The sequence below is a fragment of the Misgurnus anguillicaudatus genome, chromosome 22, assembly GCF_027580225.2.
Source record: "Misgurnus anguillicaudatus chromosome 22, ASM2758022v2, whole genome shotgun sequence".
In the NCBI taxonomy this organism is placed as follows: domain Eukaryota; kingdom Metazoa; phylum Chordata; class Actinopteri; order Cypriniformes; family Cobitidae; genus Misgurnus; species Misgurnus anguillicaudatus.
The window spans coordinates 450,385-468,221 of NC_073358.2; the positions used below are offsets into that span (position 1 = coordinate 450,385).

The following is a 17,837-nucleotide window of genomic DNA, read 5'->3' on the forward strand; positions in this document are numbered from 1 at the left end:
ATCTCACACTTTCTTCAAGAAATATAAAATCTAGGGTGTTTTATAGCATTGCTCATATCTGTTGTTGTTGTTATGAAACGCATCAATACAGAGAAATCCAGTCAGACTTTTAATATCTGCAGAGATTTACAGTCAGTCATGAATATATTACTGATCGTATCTGCTCGTATGTGTTATAGCCAAATACATCATCTATTGGCAATACAAAGTTTATTTTACGAAAGGTCAATGGTCTTCAAGAATCGTTCTGGTTGGTCCTCCTGAGATGATGTCATTTCTGTACAAATATATCATTGGTGGAGTCTGTAGGGATGGGCGTGGTTTGACAGGTGTAGGAGCTTCAGTAAGAGATCTGAATGATTGACGGTCGTACTGTCACCATCACTGTAGACACATGACTGATCAATGCTACAGCCGTCTGATGAAATGATAAAACACAGAAGTCATGATCAACACAACTCAATATTTAGTTTAACCATAGACTGCAAAATAAAACCATTAAAATAACCATTTAGGAATGTTATTTTTAGGTTATTTAAAAATAACCACCCTGCAACGTCATGGAGATGTTATTTTATGGTTAAAAAGAATGTTCTGTGTTTTTTGGGTATAAGAATTTTGCTTGTGTAGAAATATAATATTTTTAATCATTTTGTCATCAGCAATGCTTCATTTAACACAAGGCGGATAACTTTAATTGTTTTAAATGTTAAAATATTTTTGTCTTGAACTCAGTCTTTGAGAAAAGGATGTTCAATATCAAGTTTTAAAGTTTCGAAGCTTACTTTTGCACATCCTGCATTAATGTAGTTAATGTCTCATTTATGTTTGTATAAATTGTGATATATATTTAAGTTCACAGTTTGATGAATATTCCTTTTAAGACCAAACACTAAGACATTGACATTCCTTGTACACAAACCAACAGTACTACTTTGCAATAAAGCTGATTCTGATAAATCAGACATCTGACAACCAATACCTAAAATATACAATAAGTAACATTATGACAACTAAATCAGACCGGTACTGACAAATGACTTAAACTTACTTCTCATCCCTGCACTGTACAAATGTTGCTGTATTCAGTTGTTTGCCAGTAACTTACTGTAGATTTAAATTGATGTTATTTACTGACAACAGTTTGTTTAAAGTTAAATGAACATTAACAAATCTTTATCTTTACAGAATAAACTATAAAAATGAGATCTTCATGCAAAGCATTCTGGGAACCAGAAATCCTTATCAACCTTTTTTTGTTTTTCCTTCAGATTTTGGGTTCCCAGAATGCTTTGCATGAGGCTGTTATTTTATTGTTTTATTCTGTAAAGATAAAAATGTTCATTTAATTTTTAGCAAACTGTTATCAGTAAATAATATCAATTTAAATCTACAGTAAGTTACTGGTAAATAGACAGTGATACAGTAATTTCTACAGATATATTTATCAGTATGTGTTCTAATGAAACCTCTTATTTGTATGTAAAATAACTGACCAGAGTCACAGCAGACACCCGGAGCAGCGCAGCGTCCTTCATAACCGCACACTTTTCCTCCGGTCTCACACGGAGAAGGCAAGAAATCTTCTTCTAGACAGTGAAGAGTCTCTGGAGAGCCCATCAGACAGCCAATCCCATCACCACAGCAAATACTGGGACCAAAGCAGCGACCGCGATCATCAGGACCACAGGACATACACTGTCGAGGGGGCAGATCCTGTATGGCCCGTTTCCCACCGATGGGGCAGTTAGAGATGTAACAGGCTGAGCTGAGTGACAGCAGACAGAAGACTGATAACAGACCTGCAGACATACCTGTGATAGAGAGAGAAACTCAATGATGAGTCCTTTAATATTAAACATAAAACATCATGCAGAACTTACTGAGAGATAACAGAGCCATTCAAGCCTTTAAGAAACAATGTTGACGTCTATGTCACAGTGAGGGTCTTTTATATGGCTTTGCTCTCTTCACTGCATGATATTCTCAGATTATTACCTGTTAACTTCAATCAAACACCTGTAATGAGTTCAATGATAATGATGTGACCTGATGAAATGAATGCATGTGGTCACTACATCATTCAGTCTCTTATTACAGCAGGTCTGTGATCAGGCATAACTTTAAATAACTATCAGATGATTGATTGAGTGACTGATGTGAATTCACAGAGATTATGATGATGACTGATTTTATAACCAGAGGAATTTTCTCTTTCATGCAGTGGTGGAAATGGTTGAGATTAACAGAGAAACTTTAGTTGGGCACAGAAAATCTCACTAAATTTATGAAATGTGTATAGCGTTTGGAGGCTGGATGAAAGTTGGAAATCCTTTATATTATCAAGTGAATATTCACCCTCTGCATCCAATTTATAGCTCTGATTGTAAAGCATTAAAATCATCTTTTTAAAACTTGTTTAACATCTAGGGTTAAGATTAATATTCCACAATTTAACATATAGCTTTGAAATGAAAAATCACTGGGGCCCCTCTTTACTGTATATTACTGTATCTGTGTTTTATAAAATACGATCTATATTTACAGTAAACGTGTTGTGTCTGATTTGGAGTTACTGTGTTGATCTTCCCATACGACAAAAAATAAATTTCTCTGGCCCAAAAAATATGTTTTAAATATATCCTAAATACATTTTGTAGAAAGTAAAGTTTAATTATCATTAATTAATATTTAAAAAAAAAATATATATATATATATATATATATATATATATATATATATATATATATATATATATATATATATATATTTAGTTTTAAGACATTTGAAAAGATAGGTGTGCGGTTTACAGAAAAATAATCAACACCCATAGAATATTTCTCAGCCAATCAGAATGCAGCATATGACAAAAGATATATTTTTCCTGGCCAAAATATAAAAGTTTGTAAAGTAGGCTATGTAAGTTATGAAAATATGAAATTTTTATAATGCATTTTTGCAGTTGAAAATATATTTCATTTTAATATTTTCAAACCTTTTATGTTTACTGGTTTGTAACAAAGTTTTTCTTCATGCTGTGAATATAAATGCTTTAAATTATATTTATTTAAAAAATATATTTCAAAATAAACAAAAAAGGGCCAAAAATATGTAAGTGAAGTGTTCTGTACTTTATTCTGTTTCTCTGACACAATAATAATGTAATCTGAACACCATTTGTTTATGTTTTATACTCTGAATGAATGACAGCTGGTTTATCTGTAGAGTCACTCACTAACTAAGACATTGACAAATTCAACACACTCTCTCTGATTTTATTCATTTATCTCTAATAGCTCATAATAAGGTTTATATGTAATATAATTATATCATGGATTTAATATAATTATTGAATTATTACTTCAGGTGAACATCGACGACTTTTCACAGAAATGATAATGAAAGGTCACAGGACACTTTGACCAAATGCAGAAGATTTAGTTATTGCTTCGTTTTTATAAAGGACTTGAAGATCACGCACGTGCTCTTCTTTGAAGTTTTTATATCTATGACGTCATCTGTAATAAGTTAATTGTTTCAAACCTTATTTTAATGTGCAGAGTTAATTATAAAGGTAAGTCATTGTAAATCATCGTCGGAATATTCAAAAAGATTATAATGAACAAAGGTGAATAAAATAAAGTTATTTTAGATATACTGAATGTGAAGAACACCTATCACGAGTTTACAAATTATCTATTGTTCATGATCATTTTTATCTTCTTCGCGTGACTTTTAATCCATTAATTTATTAATTCACCTGTTTATTTCACTGTTCTCCGTTTCTTAATTTATTTGTGTAGTTTGTAGGTTATTTTGCATCTGTTTAGGTTTGAGCTCCACCTGCGCGCGACGAGCGGTGTCTCAATACCCTTGAGTGCCCTACATAGACAACATTATTATGTAGTGTGTGTGCGCGCGCGTGTCTCTGTGGTCGCACTGCTGTCTATGTAGGGAGGTGTTTATGTAGGGAGCTCGGTAGGTTTTGTGACACGCAGCTCGTGAGGTGACACTTCATCATGGCGGCCGAGTTTCGCTCTCTGTAAAATACCGTCATTATTTTATAATACAATAATAAACATAAGCGTCTGCTGGATATTAAAGATTGTATTGTTATACGTGTTGATTTTCAGAAGGAATCGCGTTATATTTCACGTCACTGAGCGCGTTTTTAAAATAGATTTACACAGTCGCGGTTTGTTGTAATGTGATTTCTCATCCGGATTGTTTGACGGATCTATCATGTGTGTCAGGTAAATGTGATTGTGTTGTTATTTTCAGTCAGTTTTGTTTGTTTTTATGTTGATCAGATGTTGTGTGATCTCTGACAGTCAGCTGATAGTCTTAAAGGACACGCGTCTCATTTTAAAATGAAAACACAATCATATAAGAAATTAAGTTACTATTTATTATTCGGTTGTAATGCTTCAAATCAACAACACAAATCATCTGTTTGTCAGTGTGTTTAATCCTAACCTTATGTAAATGAGTGAGGTGTGTAATGTGAGGTGATGTTGTTGGGTGTGTGTTGTGTTGTACAGATGAGATCACACAATGATCTGATAATAATACTAATGTTGTGTGTGATTATAAGACACATGAACATTACTAACAAACACACATAGAGCAGAACACAAACATCAGCACTAGGGTTGCAAAATTCAATTCAAATCTTTCCATGGGAATTAAAGGGAATATATGGGAATTAATTCCAGAGTTGCCTATGACAGCGAACTTAAATGTAGTTAAATCAACAAGATTTAATGCAATTTGAGCATCTTTCAGATTTAATGCAGTTTTTGTTGACTGTATGTGAACTAATGGACATCAGGATGGAGTTAATGTAAAGATTATTAAGAGTTTAATGTGTATGTGCTCACTGTATATAAACTCTTAACGTTATTTTAATGACTGAAACAAAAACAACAGCAGGTACTTTACAATAGTGTAGTTGTGTAGTTGTGTTACTGGAGGTAATATAATGTTTTTCTACAGACTTCACCCTAACACGTCATTCATCTGTTTTGTTTGTGTTGAATTAAACAAATGAACATCTGTTTATTTTCAAGATGCTGAAGATCATACTGAAGAGTTTTAAATCTGTGTGTGATCTGTACTGTGAGATATTTAATGAAATATGATATCAAATAACTATAGAAATAAACAACGACAGGTGTGTGTGTGTCTGTGTGTGTGTGTGATAGTGAAGAGCAGCTGAAGATCTCTGTGTTATCTCAGGAATCCAGCAATGACACAACACACACAACACATATTACACACATTATAATACAAAACAAAACTAAAGGGTTGACTAATGATTAGGGTTGAAAAATTCCAGAAATTTTCAAGGCTGGAAACTTTCCATGGGAAGAAACAGGAATATATGGGAATTAATGGGAATATATAGGAATTAAGCGGAATAAAATGGGAATTTGAAAAAAATGCAGAGTTGCCTATAATAAATGTAGGTTTAAAAAATCTTGCAGTATAATTTAGTTTAAAACAAGAAGATTTATGCAGTTTCAGTTGATTTTTTCCCCTGCACGTTCTTCAGTCACACAGCCACACCCCTGCGTGTACTTACATTCATTCATAACATGCACAAATCATTTCTTCAATCCTGCACACTAAATAATGTCATAATGTCCATCTTTGTATGTATTCACATAAATTACATAAATGTGTTTAAAACTTTTTTGTGCTGTGTGTAAGCTAGTGTGCAACAACATTATAGCATTGTAAAGACAAATACACTGACTGAGAAAACATTTAGGTGAGATTATTAAAAATGTAGTGTCTACACATGACCCCCCCCACACACACACACTCCCCCTGAAATAAAAAAATCCTCCATATATCACTTAAGAGGGGATTTGCCTTGACTACCACAGAAGCCACACCTGCTGCATTTGAACAGTTTAACTAGCCAATACCTAAATGTGTTTATACAGTAGCTAACTAGCTGACAAATCTAAATGTGAGCTAGCACTATTATAATAACTATAATAATTGTCGTTAATGCTTTTGTTTAATTTCCAAATAATTCCCATAAATTCATGTAAATTCCCAAAAGTTTCCAATTTGTAATATTAAGTTGCTGTGGAAAGTTTCCAGAAACGTTCTGGCCCTTTGCAACCCTACTAATGATTAATGAGTTATAATGTTTGTATTTAATGTTGTTGTATGTTTGTGTGGATTTTCTCTCTTCAGGTAATTCAGGCAGTTTTGTTTTTGGAGATCTTCAGGTCTTTCCGCTCATCTGGAGTCATCATGTCATCTACTGCCGTTCCTAAACCCTCACCTGTCCTCTCGGCGCTGGACAATCTCTCCGTATCATCTTTACTATCTGGAGAACTGGAGGAGGATGAAGAGGAGGAGGAGGAGGAGGAGAGAGCCGATAATGGTGATGTGGTGGATCTGGAAGTGAATCCGTACGATGGGTTGCCGTATTCGTCGCGGTACTACAGTCTGTTAGAGGAGAGGAAACAGCTGGCCGTGTGGAGCGTGAGGTTAAATCTGTTAGAAGAGATGGAGACACACAGTATGATGATACTCAGCTCAGATGGAGGAACTGGAAAAAGCACACAGGTTAATAACAAACATTCACTCATTGTCTGACAGCGTATAAAACTAAACACTACTATCATTTCAATCAGGAATATCAAACTGTTTTTCATGATGAATTTACACTGTTGACCAAAAACTACAAATCAATTTAATTCAATGTTATTTATATAGCGCTTTCCACAATAGTTAATTGTTTCAAAGCAGCTTTACATTAATAGATGTAGGAAAAGCAAGCGTAGTAATAATGTAACGTATACAGTAAAGTAGTAAGTTAAGCCAATGGTGGCGGACTCTCCAGGGGATGAAAAACCCCCTAGGAGAAAAACCCTCCTTGCTAGTCCAGGGGGAAAACTCCTAGAAGGAGAAAAACCCATGAGAGAGATACATATATATATATATATATATATATACTATCGGGTATGTGAACGAACGATTAACAAATTAAACTGGTTCCGCCGGTGGTCGCTGGTCAGGCATCAGCTGGGCATCACATTGAAGGACGGTCAGTAGATCAGTGGTGTGATGACCTTCACAGCTGCAGGAACTGGGTCTGTATGTCTCATTGTCTTCGTGGTTGAGGACGAGACAGGGAGACAAAAACAGAATCCTATTAGCGTAGGGGCCGTTCGCATGTAATGCAAGTGTCATACATTATAGTGGTTTAAATCAGCTCGGTTCCAGACAGGCTAACTATTGCGGCATAAATATATTACCCAGATGAGTTATGTGAATGCTTTGTTCTAGATAAGCTAACTAATGCGGGATAAGTACATTTACTGGACATTTTATGTGAATGTTTGTTAAAGAAGAATGTCTTAAGTTTAGCTTTAAATTGATCGAATGTGTCTGATACTCGAACATTATTTGGTAAATCATTCCAGAGCTTAGGGGCTAAGTAGGAAAAGGATCTACCACCTTTAGACACTTTTGATATTCTAGAGATACTTAAGTGGTCAGAATTTTGTGATCACAGTGTACATGATGGATTGTATTCTGATTCTAATTCTTTAATGTAGTTTAAATTGTAAATTGTAGTTTTAAACATCATAACAACACATTTATGTTAGAATATTGATATATAAAGAACTGAAATCCTTTCTGAAGTGTGTAATGAATGAATGATGTTGTTTGTGATATGTTGTGAATGTTGTGGTGTTATGTTATCAGATTTAAAGAAATGAATGGAATGACATGAATGTGAAGATGGAGACCAAACATCTCTACATCTGTGGCTGGTTGCATAAAACTTTAAGACTAGTCTTAAAAGTTAGTCATGAATTTTTTTCTTCATGACTGATGATAACTGTTTTAAGTATGTTACATAGAAAGGTAGATTGGTCTAATTTAAATCCAATTAATAAGACTAGTATGTCTAGTTAGTCCGAATAATTTTTAAGACGCAGTCTTAACGTCACGGCTATGTTTATGCAACCGGCCACTGATCATAAATAAAGCCCAAATTATTATTATTATTAACTATGACTTTGTGCTACATTAAATATTAAGGATGTAGAAATTTGACCTTCTAAGTGATTGAAAAAGGCTGCGTCTAAAATCTCTGTGATAGTAGGTGCTGAATTAGATAAAGTATGTACTCAGACAGTTAATACAGTAGCTACTATAGTATGAATATAGATATTATGAATGAATTCAGACGTACTACATCAACCATGTTGATACATCACGTGACATATGTTGTCATAACAACAAGTTAACTGGAATGAAGTTAAACTAGCACAATTTAACCACCAGGGACAGCTGTCATATGTAATAAATGTGTTTACATTTGAACAGAGACCCTTTACCGCTTTTGGACATTTTTGAATAAAACAAGGCATCTTTTCTTCTTCGTTGGATAACTCCTCTCTCTGTGGCTCACGGGATAGCAAAGGGTCCATCGAACACTTCGGGATCTTGTCGAAAGTAGTAGGTCATCTGGATAGTTTTCGCCTAGTGTTTTTGTAATACTATGAATTTGGATATACTAAGTACTCGCCTCACCTACTGCTTTTTGCCTACTATATAGTATGGAAGTAGGCAGATTTAGACGCAGCCTAAGACTTTCTAGGGATTTTTAAAAAATATGAAGGGCATTATTCTCTTAAAACTCCACACATTCTTGTCTTTTCACTCAAATGACTTTGAAACCTCTATGATCACTGCTATTGTTTTTCAAGCCCTTTTCACAGAAATTACAGAAAAACACAAAAAAATGCATCCAGGATCATTTGATTTTAAGTTCATTCACACTGCCATTGATTTTCTGTGTTCTCCCACACATACCGTAAAGATCCCCTAAAGACATGTGATGTATTTAAAGTCCTGAACTTGGTAGGTTTTTTCCACAGCATCTGAAGTTTATTATTTGTGATTTCTCTCTTGAGCATTTTTGTTTTAATAAGATGATAAGGAGCGTGTGATGCTCTGTTCTGTCATGCTGGTGAATAATCTCAGCTTCAGCGTTGATATTGACGAGCTCCCTGATCTCTGAGGCTGTTTACACTTGGCATTAACATGTGTTTTCGTCGATCGGATCACAAGTGGACGACGTTAATGCCAGGTGTAAACGGTGTTCAAAACGTTTTGAGCTCGTCCACTTTCGACCACTTTCAACCACATCCAGAGGTGGTCGAAACCACTTTCGATCGGATCGCTTTGGAGCTGCGGAACGCACATGTGGTTGAATGCGTTCGAACAGCCACACGCGACCGCCTTCTCTCCGCCCTTTTATCTAATCTGAGGTATTAAACACAAGTTTCACGTCTTTTTTGACTTCTGCCGTGAACATTCGGTGAACAGCGCTATTTTTAGCCTTTCATTGATAAAAACTAAGCAGCTGATCTCAGTAGTTTCGTTTTGAAAGCGTCTGAAAGTTGCGCGATCCTATTTCATCAATTGCGCTGAAAATTCAAAGAAAGCTCTTACATACTCATGTACAAAACACTGTGCAGTATGTTTACTTGCTAAACAAGCAGTGCACTCCGACATTATATTAGTTTGCGTCCATATAAACTCATAATTACTCCCGCTCGGGTTTGAATGACAGCAGAGAGACTCGCCCACCGTCTCACAGACCACCCCCTCATAGTATTCAGCACAGAAGCGGTCGAAAGTAGACAAAAGAGACGGATTTAAATACCAGGTGTAAACGTCATGTGTCTCTCTCGTCCACTTGTGATCCGATCGATGAAAACACATCTTAATACCAAGTGTAAACCGCCCCTCTGATTCACTCCAGTTTGCAGACATTTCTCGTTGTGAAAAACCCAGTGTCAAAGAGCTGAAACATAACTTCTGGTTACGACGCCACACCCCTTACAGCATTGTTTCAATCCTTTCTGTGAACGTTTCAGCAATGTTACTACTGTAGGTCCTCTTTACGGGAGAGATCCCAGAACATTTACAGGATGTGTTTGTGTTCACACAGAAGCCTCTCTGACAATTTTACAGACCAACGTATTGTGTGACCTCCTTCTGATCTGTCATATAAGTTGAGTGCTTGGTGTGATGTCCAATTGTGGGTTCACACCAGAAATGAGTTCAACAATTTCCGCGAGTAGATTACATACAAAGTCAATGCAAAGACACGATCAGATACGTCCTCGCGTTGGTTGATGCGAATGACGTGATATGGGCGTCGTGTTTGCCGTAAAAACACATGCTATTCGCCTCAAACGCGTCTTCGCCCAAGTTGAAAATATTCAACTCGAACGAAAAATTTACATGACAGGAAGTTAAATCATGAGAATAATCTAGAGCGAGTAACACGATGCCCCGGTGTTTGGTGTGTATGTCGCATAACAGTTTTGTGTGTGTTGTGTGTTTCCAGGTTCCTCAGTGGTGTGTTGAGTACGCTCTCTCTCATGAGTTCTCTCAGGGTCTGGTGTGTTGTTCTCAGCCGTACGCCGCCGCCGCTTGCAGTTTGGCTCTCAGGGTCGCTGATGAAATGGACTTGAGTCTTGGATTAGAGGTGGGCTACAGGATCCCACATGAAGACGCCTGCACTCCTGACACTATACTACGGTAAATCACCTCATTCACTTCAGCAACCACCTAACAAAGAAGAGCGTTCTCACGCGTGTTTCTCCTGCAGGTTTGTGACGGACAGTCTTCTGCTGGAGGAAATGATGTCAGACCCTCTGTTACGTCAGTATGGGGTTTTGGTGATCGATGAGGTTCAGGAGCGTACGGTGGCGAGCGACGTGCTCCTGGGTTTGCTGCGTGACGTCTGTCGTCAGCGCTCTGACCTCAGGGTCGTGGTCCTCGCTGCACCTGCCGTCGCTCAGACCTTCATCAGCTTCTTAGGTGAAAGCGTTCCTCACATCAGCGTTCCCTCCCCTCCACAAACAAACCCTGTGGAGATTCTGTACCGAGATCCGGGACGTGACCTGATCGCATCGTCCTGTCACATGATACTGGATCTTCACCGCAGGGGTGAGGAGGGTGACATACTAGTCTTCCTCCCTAGTGTGCAGGTATGCGTCTCATTTTACTGAAGTACACTACACCTGTATTGTGCCCAGTTAATACGATCCTGTCTCTATTCAGCTTTATAGAGATGTTAACCCTCTCTCTGTCATCACGTACACCACAGGGTGTCACGTACATATCAAAATATTATTCACTTCTCCTTATAGCCCTAAAGTCTTTTTTTTTGCAAATGGAGACCCAAATGTCCCCAAAGGTTTGTTTTTGAAAACATACACACAGACTTTCCTTTTGTCAATAGTGTCACACCTCTTTAATGTCTTGAGTAAACTGACCTCATTTCTCTACAAGACATTCATTCAGGTCAGAACAACACTGATTATACAGAAAGAGACGCTGCAGTGATGACAAATATATTACAGTGGCCCATCAGTTTTTTTATCTAATAATAATAAATATTTACACTTGAATGTAAAGCCAAAGTCTGACAGACAGTAAAATGAGCAAACGTTATATACAGTGAGGAAAGTGGGTATTTGAACCCTAACCCCTAGTTTTACCCACTTAGAAATCATGGAGGGGTCTGAAATTGTCATCGTAGGTGCATGTCCACTGTGAGAGACATAATTAAAAAAGCCAGAAATCACAATGTATGATTTTTTTAAACTATTTATTTGTATGATACAGCTGCAAATTACTATTTGAACACCTGTCTATCAGCTACAATTCTGACCCTCAAAGACCTGTTAGTCTGCCTTTAAAATGTCCACCTCTATTTCATTTATTATCCTAAATTAGATGCACCTGTTTGAGGTCGTTAGCTGCATAAAGACACCTGTCCACAACACACATTTAGTAAGAATCCAACTACTAACATGGCCAAGACCAAAGAGCTGTCCAAAGACACTAGAGACAAAATTGTGTACACCTCCACAAGGCTGGACAGGGTTACAGGGAAATTGCCAAGCAGCTTGGTGAAAAAGGTCAACTGCTGGAGTAATCATTAGAAAATGGAAGAAGCTAAACATGACTGTCAATCTCCCTCAGACTGGGACTCCATGCAAGATCTCACCTCGTGGGGTCTCAATGATCCTAAGAAAGGTGAGAAATCAGCCCAGAACTACACGGGGAGAGCTGGTCAATGACCGGAAAAGAGCTGGGACCGTCGTTTCCAAGGCTACTGTTAGTAATACACTAAGACGTCATGGTTTGAAATCATGCATGGCACGGAAGGTTCCCCTGCTTAAATCAGCACATGTCCAGGCCCGTCTTAAGTTTGCCAATGACTATTAGGATGATCCAGAGGAGTCATGGGAGAAAGTCATGTGGTCAGATGAGACCAAAATATAACTTTTTGGTCATAATTCCACTAAACGTGTTTGGAGCGTGGCTTAGCCAGTTTCCAGACCTAAACCCAATAAAGAATCTTTGGAGGGAGCTCAAACTCTGTGTTTCTCAGCGACAGGCCAGAAACCTGACTGATCTAGAGAAGATCTGTGTGGAGGAGTGGGCCAAATTCCCTCCTGCAGTGTGTGCAAACCTGATGAAAAACTACAGGAAACCTTTGACTTCAAACAAAGGCTACTGTACCAAATATTAACATTGACTTTCTCAGGTGTTCAAATACTTATTTGCAGCTGTATCATACAAATAAATAGTTAAAAAAATCATATATTGTCATTTCTGGATTTTTTTAGATTATGTCTCTCACAGTGGACATGCACCTACGATGACAATTTCAGACCCCTCCATGATTTCTAAGTGGGAGAAATTGCAAAATATCAGGGTGTTCAAATACTTATTTTCCTCACTGTAAGTGAGTCCGAATGTAAAGAGATTTGTTGTTGTTGTGTCGTCTCTGGTCAGGTGATCAGTGAGTGTTGTGTTGTATTGGAGAAGGAGTGTGTTTCTCTGAGCGCTCATCTGGACGTGATACGTGTGATGATACTCCACACCGACCTCACAGCTCCACCACAGCACATCTATGAACCCGAGGAGAAACATCAGGACACTTCTTTGAGACGCAGGGTTATCCTCACAGATGTTTTAGGAGAGGCCTCGTTCTCCCTCGACAACATCCGATACGTCATTGACACGGGACTTCAGCTGAGGACTGTGAGTCTCTGTCCGCACCACACAAAGATCTCATGAATATCTCAACGTTCTCACCTTTGACTCCTTATGCACCTCCACAGATCTACAACCCACAAATCAGAGCCGATTCTCAGCTTCAGCAGCCAATCAGCAAACAGCAGGCGGACGCTCGGTCTCAGCGGGTGAGCGGCAAACTGCCAGGTGAGTAAATCACACGCTTGAATGTAACGTCCCGTGAGATTGAACGTGTGTCATATATGTCCTCTGTTGTAGGTGTGTGTGTGCGTCTGTACTCTCACTCCATGTATCAGGAGGAAATGTCTGAATGTCGTCGTCCAGCTGTGATGGAGACAAACCTCAGTCATTTAGTGCTGCTGCTGAAGAGACTGGACATCGCTGATATGGGCCAGTGCAAGTTTCTGGATCGACCAGGTGAAGTTTAACCTCACACACGCTTATACTTCACTCCATAAATAAATCAGCAGTTTCTGATCATGTGTGTGTGTGTGTGTGTGTGTGTGTGTGTGTGTGCAGCTCCTGAAGCACTGATGCAGGCTTTAGAGGATCTGGATTATCTGGCAGCTCTTGATGATGATGGGAATCTCTCTGAGGTTGGGATCATTATGTCTGAACTTCCTCTTGAGCCTCTCTTAGCCAAAGCTCTCATCGCCTCCTGTGAGTTTGACTGCGTCAGTGAGCTGCTCACCATCGCCGCCATGCTCACCGGTACGGCACACCTACAGCCAAATACATACACAGATGTGTGTGCGTGTCTGCATGTTTTACTCCAGGGTTTCCATGTGGTCTTAAAAAGTCTTTAATTCACTGTTCTAGGTCTTAAATAATTTTAAACAGGGCTTAATTTTCCTACGTCCATGTAACGCTACTTCTAATACTGATTGAAATGATCCCGCAGTGCAAGGTTTTTTCTTGTATTATTTCTTTTGCTCACTGCGGTGTACATGTTTAACTGCAGTGATAGTTGAGACACCATTCACTTTAATATGATTATAAGCTTACTGCCAGCTGATAGATGATAAATAAGAGTTACCCTCCTCTTACACGTTTGCCAGTGCACCAGACCAATCAAACACAATCCTACGCATTAACTAAATGAAGCCTTTCCCATATGCACAAAAGTTAATCACTTGCTGATTAATTTTAACATTTCTCGATTAAAACTGAATTAAACGAAGCTTTTTTACTCTTGCTTTGTAAATATCTTAAGAATTATATGTTATATAAGAGTTTATTTGTGTGGTTTATTGGTATGCATGAAATCCCACTGCTGGTGTATCCTGTTAGACGCGCCAATGTTTCCTCAATTTAATTATTTCAGTTTTTGCCATAAATATATATCACTGGCATAGATTTATCTGAAGATGCACAGCAGTAATGCATTTTGTAAGGTTTGTTTCTAAGAAACTCATTTAACATCCTAATATAAATAAGACCTCTAGTCCGGGATTAATCTAAACCCTCTCTGGAAAAACCACCCCTATATATTTAACATTATTGTTTAATAAAACCATGAGTTTATCTGATTTTAATACTTTATTTGAACAATTATTATTTTCTCATCATTATTGTCATTTTAAATGCTTTTGCCCACTTTTTATTACTAAAAATATCCGATTTATTGATCGTCATCAATTACCAAAATAATTGTACATTGGTTAAAAAATTTCCAAATGTTGTGATTTCAGTTAAATAAAATGATATTTTCTATTTATATACACTACAAAATTATTTTCTTACGCAGTATTTTGCCTTTTATTTCAGTACAAATATTTAAAAAAAAGTAAAATCAATATGCATTTTAAGAAAATAAGTCTAGTTTTTAGACTAAAAATCGAATTGAATTTTGCCTAAAAGAAGCTGATTTAGTTTGCTTGATTTAAGCAAAATTTCACTTATATTGTATATATACCATTTATTTTCTTAGGTCTTTTTGCTTATCAAGAAAATACATCTTGACTTTTGATATTTCTACTGAAAACAAGACAAAAATATTAAGTAAGAAAGTCAGTGTTTTGCAGTGTTTTTTTTTATTATTGGGGATTTCTTAAAACTTCGTCCTAAAGTCTCATACTATCAGGAAAGTGTAAAAATCGTGTCTCGTCACACCCCTAGTGAATACATGTTGTTTTAGTCATGAAAGATAAAAGGTCTTAAAAAACACATGGATGCATGCACACTGGATTATAAAATTGGATTTCATTATGGTGATATGGGTCTTAAATTTCATTCATAATGGTCTTAAAAGGTCACATTGTCTAGATTGATAGATCACTGGGGTCCCAACTATAGCACTTAAACATGGAAAAAGAGTCAGATTTTTATTATATGTCCCCTTTAAATTTGACTTGGTAAACCAGCAGAAACCCTGTACTCATATGAGCGTGATGTGTGTGGTTTGTCTCTCTGTAGCCCCGTCATGTTTTCTAACACCTCCTCTAAATAAAGAGGAAGCAGCCGCCACGCACAGACGCCCCCTGCTGCACACGGAGGGAGATCACATGACCCTTATCAACATCTATAATGCTTATCTGGCGCGTGAGTATACATATACAGCCAGTCCTGGATCAATGTCCTACCCATAAACCTACTCATTAAAGTTTGATGATGTTGTGTCTCCTCAGATAATGAAGATGAGGTTTGGTGCAGGACCAACTTCCTGAACGCTTCTGCTCTGCGATTGGCTGTGACAATAAGGGCGGAGTTACTGGAGGTGATGCAGCGAATCGAGTTGCCAGTATCTCCGCCTGCGTTCGGTATCCAGGACAACAGCACCAATATAAAGAGAGCTCTGATATCTGGCTTCTTCCTGAAGGTCAACAAACATCTTCTCAATCAGTAGTCTGTCATTGATCAGGGCTGGAAATAAATGATTTACTTTAATAATGAGACAGAAGACAACTGTATATTTTTTTCTTCTCTTTCAGGTTGCTCACGACGTTGATGGTTTAGGAAATTATCTTCTCCTCACTCATCGTCACGTAGCTCACCTGCATCCGTTCTCATCGTATCTGTGTCGCCGGCCGCAGCTGGACCCTCCCGCCTGGGTCCTTTACCACGACTTCACCATCTCACATGACAACTGTATCTGTGTTATATCTGAGATTCACCCACAGATGTAAGTCTGACTGAAGATTCTTACCTGGTGGACCTCGAGTTGTTTTTTTTATAAACCCATGATCTGTTTTGATTGTGTAGGTTGGTGGAGTTGGCACCTCAGTACTATCTAGAAAACCTTCCAGCCAGTGATGGTCGAGGGATACTGATGGAGCTCAGACAGAGTTTATTTCCTCCAGATGAACAGGACACAAAGCCTCAGGACAAAAGCAATGAAGAGACTCCAGATGAGTCGCAGTGTGTTATACAGTGACTGAATGTCTTCTGTGAAGAGCACTGTGTGTAAATGACTATCAATCTAACACGAGCCAGATGTCTTCTCTGTCTCTATTAGATCTCTTTCTTCAACTGGAGCCATATAATAAAGATATATTTATATATTGTGTGGGAATCCATATGCAGAAACACTACACTGGTTTTTATTTGGTTTCAATTCTTTGTAAATAATAATAATAATAATAATAATGGATTTATTAGTAATGACATGAACTCTTTATTGAAATGTAAAGTTTTGTTTGGTCTGAGTTTTCATTGGCTGATGGAAGATGATGATGTCATGATCACACCATATGAAGCACTTGAATGCTGGATGTTTGTCAGATGATTATCAGTGTGGGTTTCAGATGTTTCCCTGTGGTCTTCTTGAGGTTTTGTCGGGTTACTGCTGGTTTTGTATTTTTCTTTGTGTGTAAACTGTGAGTTGATCTGATTTTAATACGGTGTGACATATTAAATGATTTGGATCTTCTGCAGAAGTTTTGATTCATGCTTGTGTGTTTACATGCAGGTTTTTTAGACTTCTACACAGTTCTGTATGTTAGTGTCATTATCTCAATAATAAAGAGAGATTGAGTCTAAATGCAGCAACAGTTACAGGCCATTAGACTCATTCACTGCAGCATTCAGAGCAACTGTTTGATGAACGCCTGCAGAGCTTCACATGAACTACACCAAATAAACTCAACTCAGATACTTATTTAATAATAATACTTCATCAGCGCAATACTCCAGAGTTACAATCACATCTATCTGTTTTCTCATGTTATTATGTGCTCACTTTAAGTCCTGTGTATGAGAATAAATGTTCTTGTTTCTTTTTTGTTTGGTTGGAGAGTTTACATAAAGGTTTGATACACATTTTCATGAGTGACCATAGCCGTGAGCGTTACACAGATTCTCATGTAACTGTACTGGTGGAGTCAATCATCAGCTGACACACACATGTAATACAGAAATATCACCAGATGTTTATTTCATTTATATGAAACACGCAGAACTGTATCAATGCATCACCATTAAAAATAATAAAAATCTAATACCAATTACAACTATGAAATGTTTAAATTACATCATAAAATGTAACAGACTTTATTGTATGTTTGTTGTTTTGTTTGCTTTGGGTTCCTGCACTTACTTGTAGATGCACACTCACATTTTACTTTCATTTTGTAGAATTCATGTTACATTTACAGGGTAAAGTGCACATATTGTGCCTATTTTTACAAGATGGAATATAAGTCTCATGTGTCTGTGAAGTTTCAGCTCAAAATTCCCCACTGATGATTTATTATACCCACTTTGGTGCAAGTAAAAACGTGCTGTTTTCATGTCTG

General features: G+C 37.4%; 2 protein-coding genes across 3 annotated transcripts; one reads left to right on the forward strand and one right to left on the reverse strand.

Annotated features, from left to right (window-relative positions):
* Window positions 1-96: 96 nt before the first annotated feature.
* oxt (oxytocin) lies at window positions 97-3,854 on the reverse strand. 2 transcript variants are annotated; one of them, XM_055200257.2, is made up of 3 exons: window positions 3,761-3,854; window positions 1,497-1,814; window positions 97-418 (listed from the first exon to the last, which is right to left on the reverse strand). In XM_055200257.2, exons 2-3 carry the CDS (start codon window positions 1,810-1,812, stop codon window positions 291-293), a joined length of 444 nt encoding a protein of 147 aa, XP_055056232.2. In that variant the 5' UTR covers window positions 1,813-1,814; window positions 3,761-3,854; the 3' UTR covers window positions 97-290. The 2 variants fall into 2 exon arrangements, with proteins under 2 accessions (XP_055056232.2, XP_055056231.2); XM_055200256.2 differs by lacking the exon at window positions 3,761-3,854 and adding an exon at window positions 1,884-2,011.
* Window positions 3,855-3,978: 124 nt separating this feature from the next.
* On the forward strand, window positions 3,979-16,972 carry LOC129440759 (ATP-dependent RNA helicase DQX1). The gene is made up of 12 exons (XM_073861237.1): window positions 3,979-4,253; window positions 6,211-6,588; window positions 10,397-10,590; window positions 10,661-11,042; window positions 12,862-13,110; window positions 13,191-13,290; window positions 13,363-13,521; window positions 13,624-13,815; window positions 15,520-15,645; window positions 15,732-15,922; window positions 16,035-16,225; window positions 16,306-16,972. Exons 2-12 carry the CDS (start codon window positions 6,271-6,273, stop codon window positions 16,475-16,477), a joined length of 2,274 nt encoding a protein of 757 aa, XP_073717338.1. The 5' UTR covers window positions 3,979-4,253; window positions 6,211-6,270; the 3' UTR covers window positions 16,478-16,972.
* Window positions 16,973-17,837: the final 865 nt, after the last annotated feature.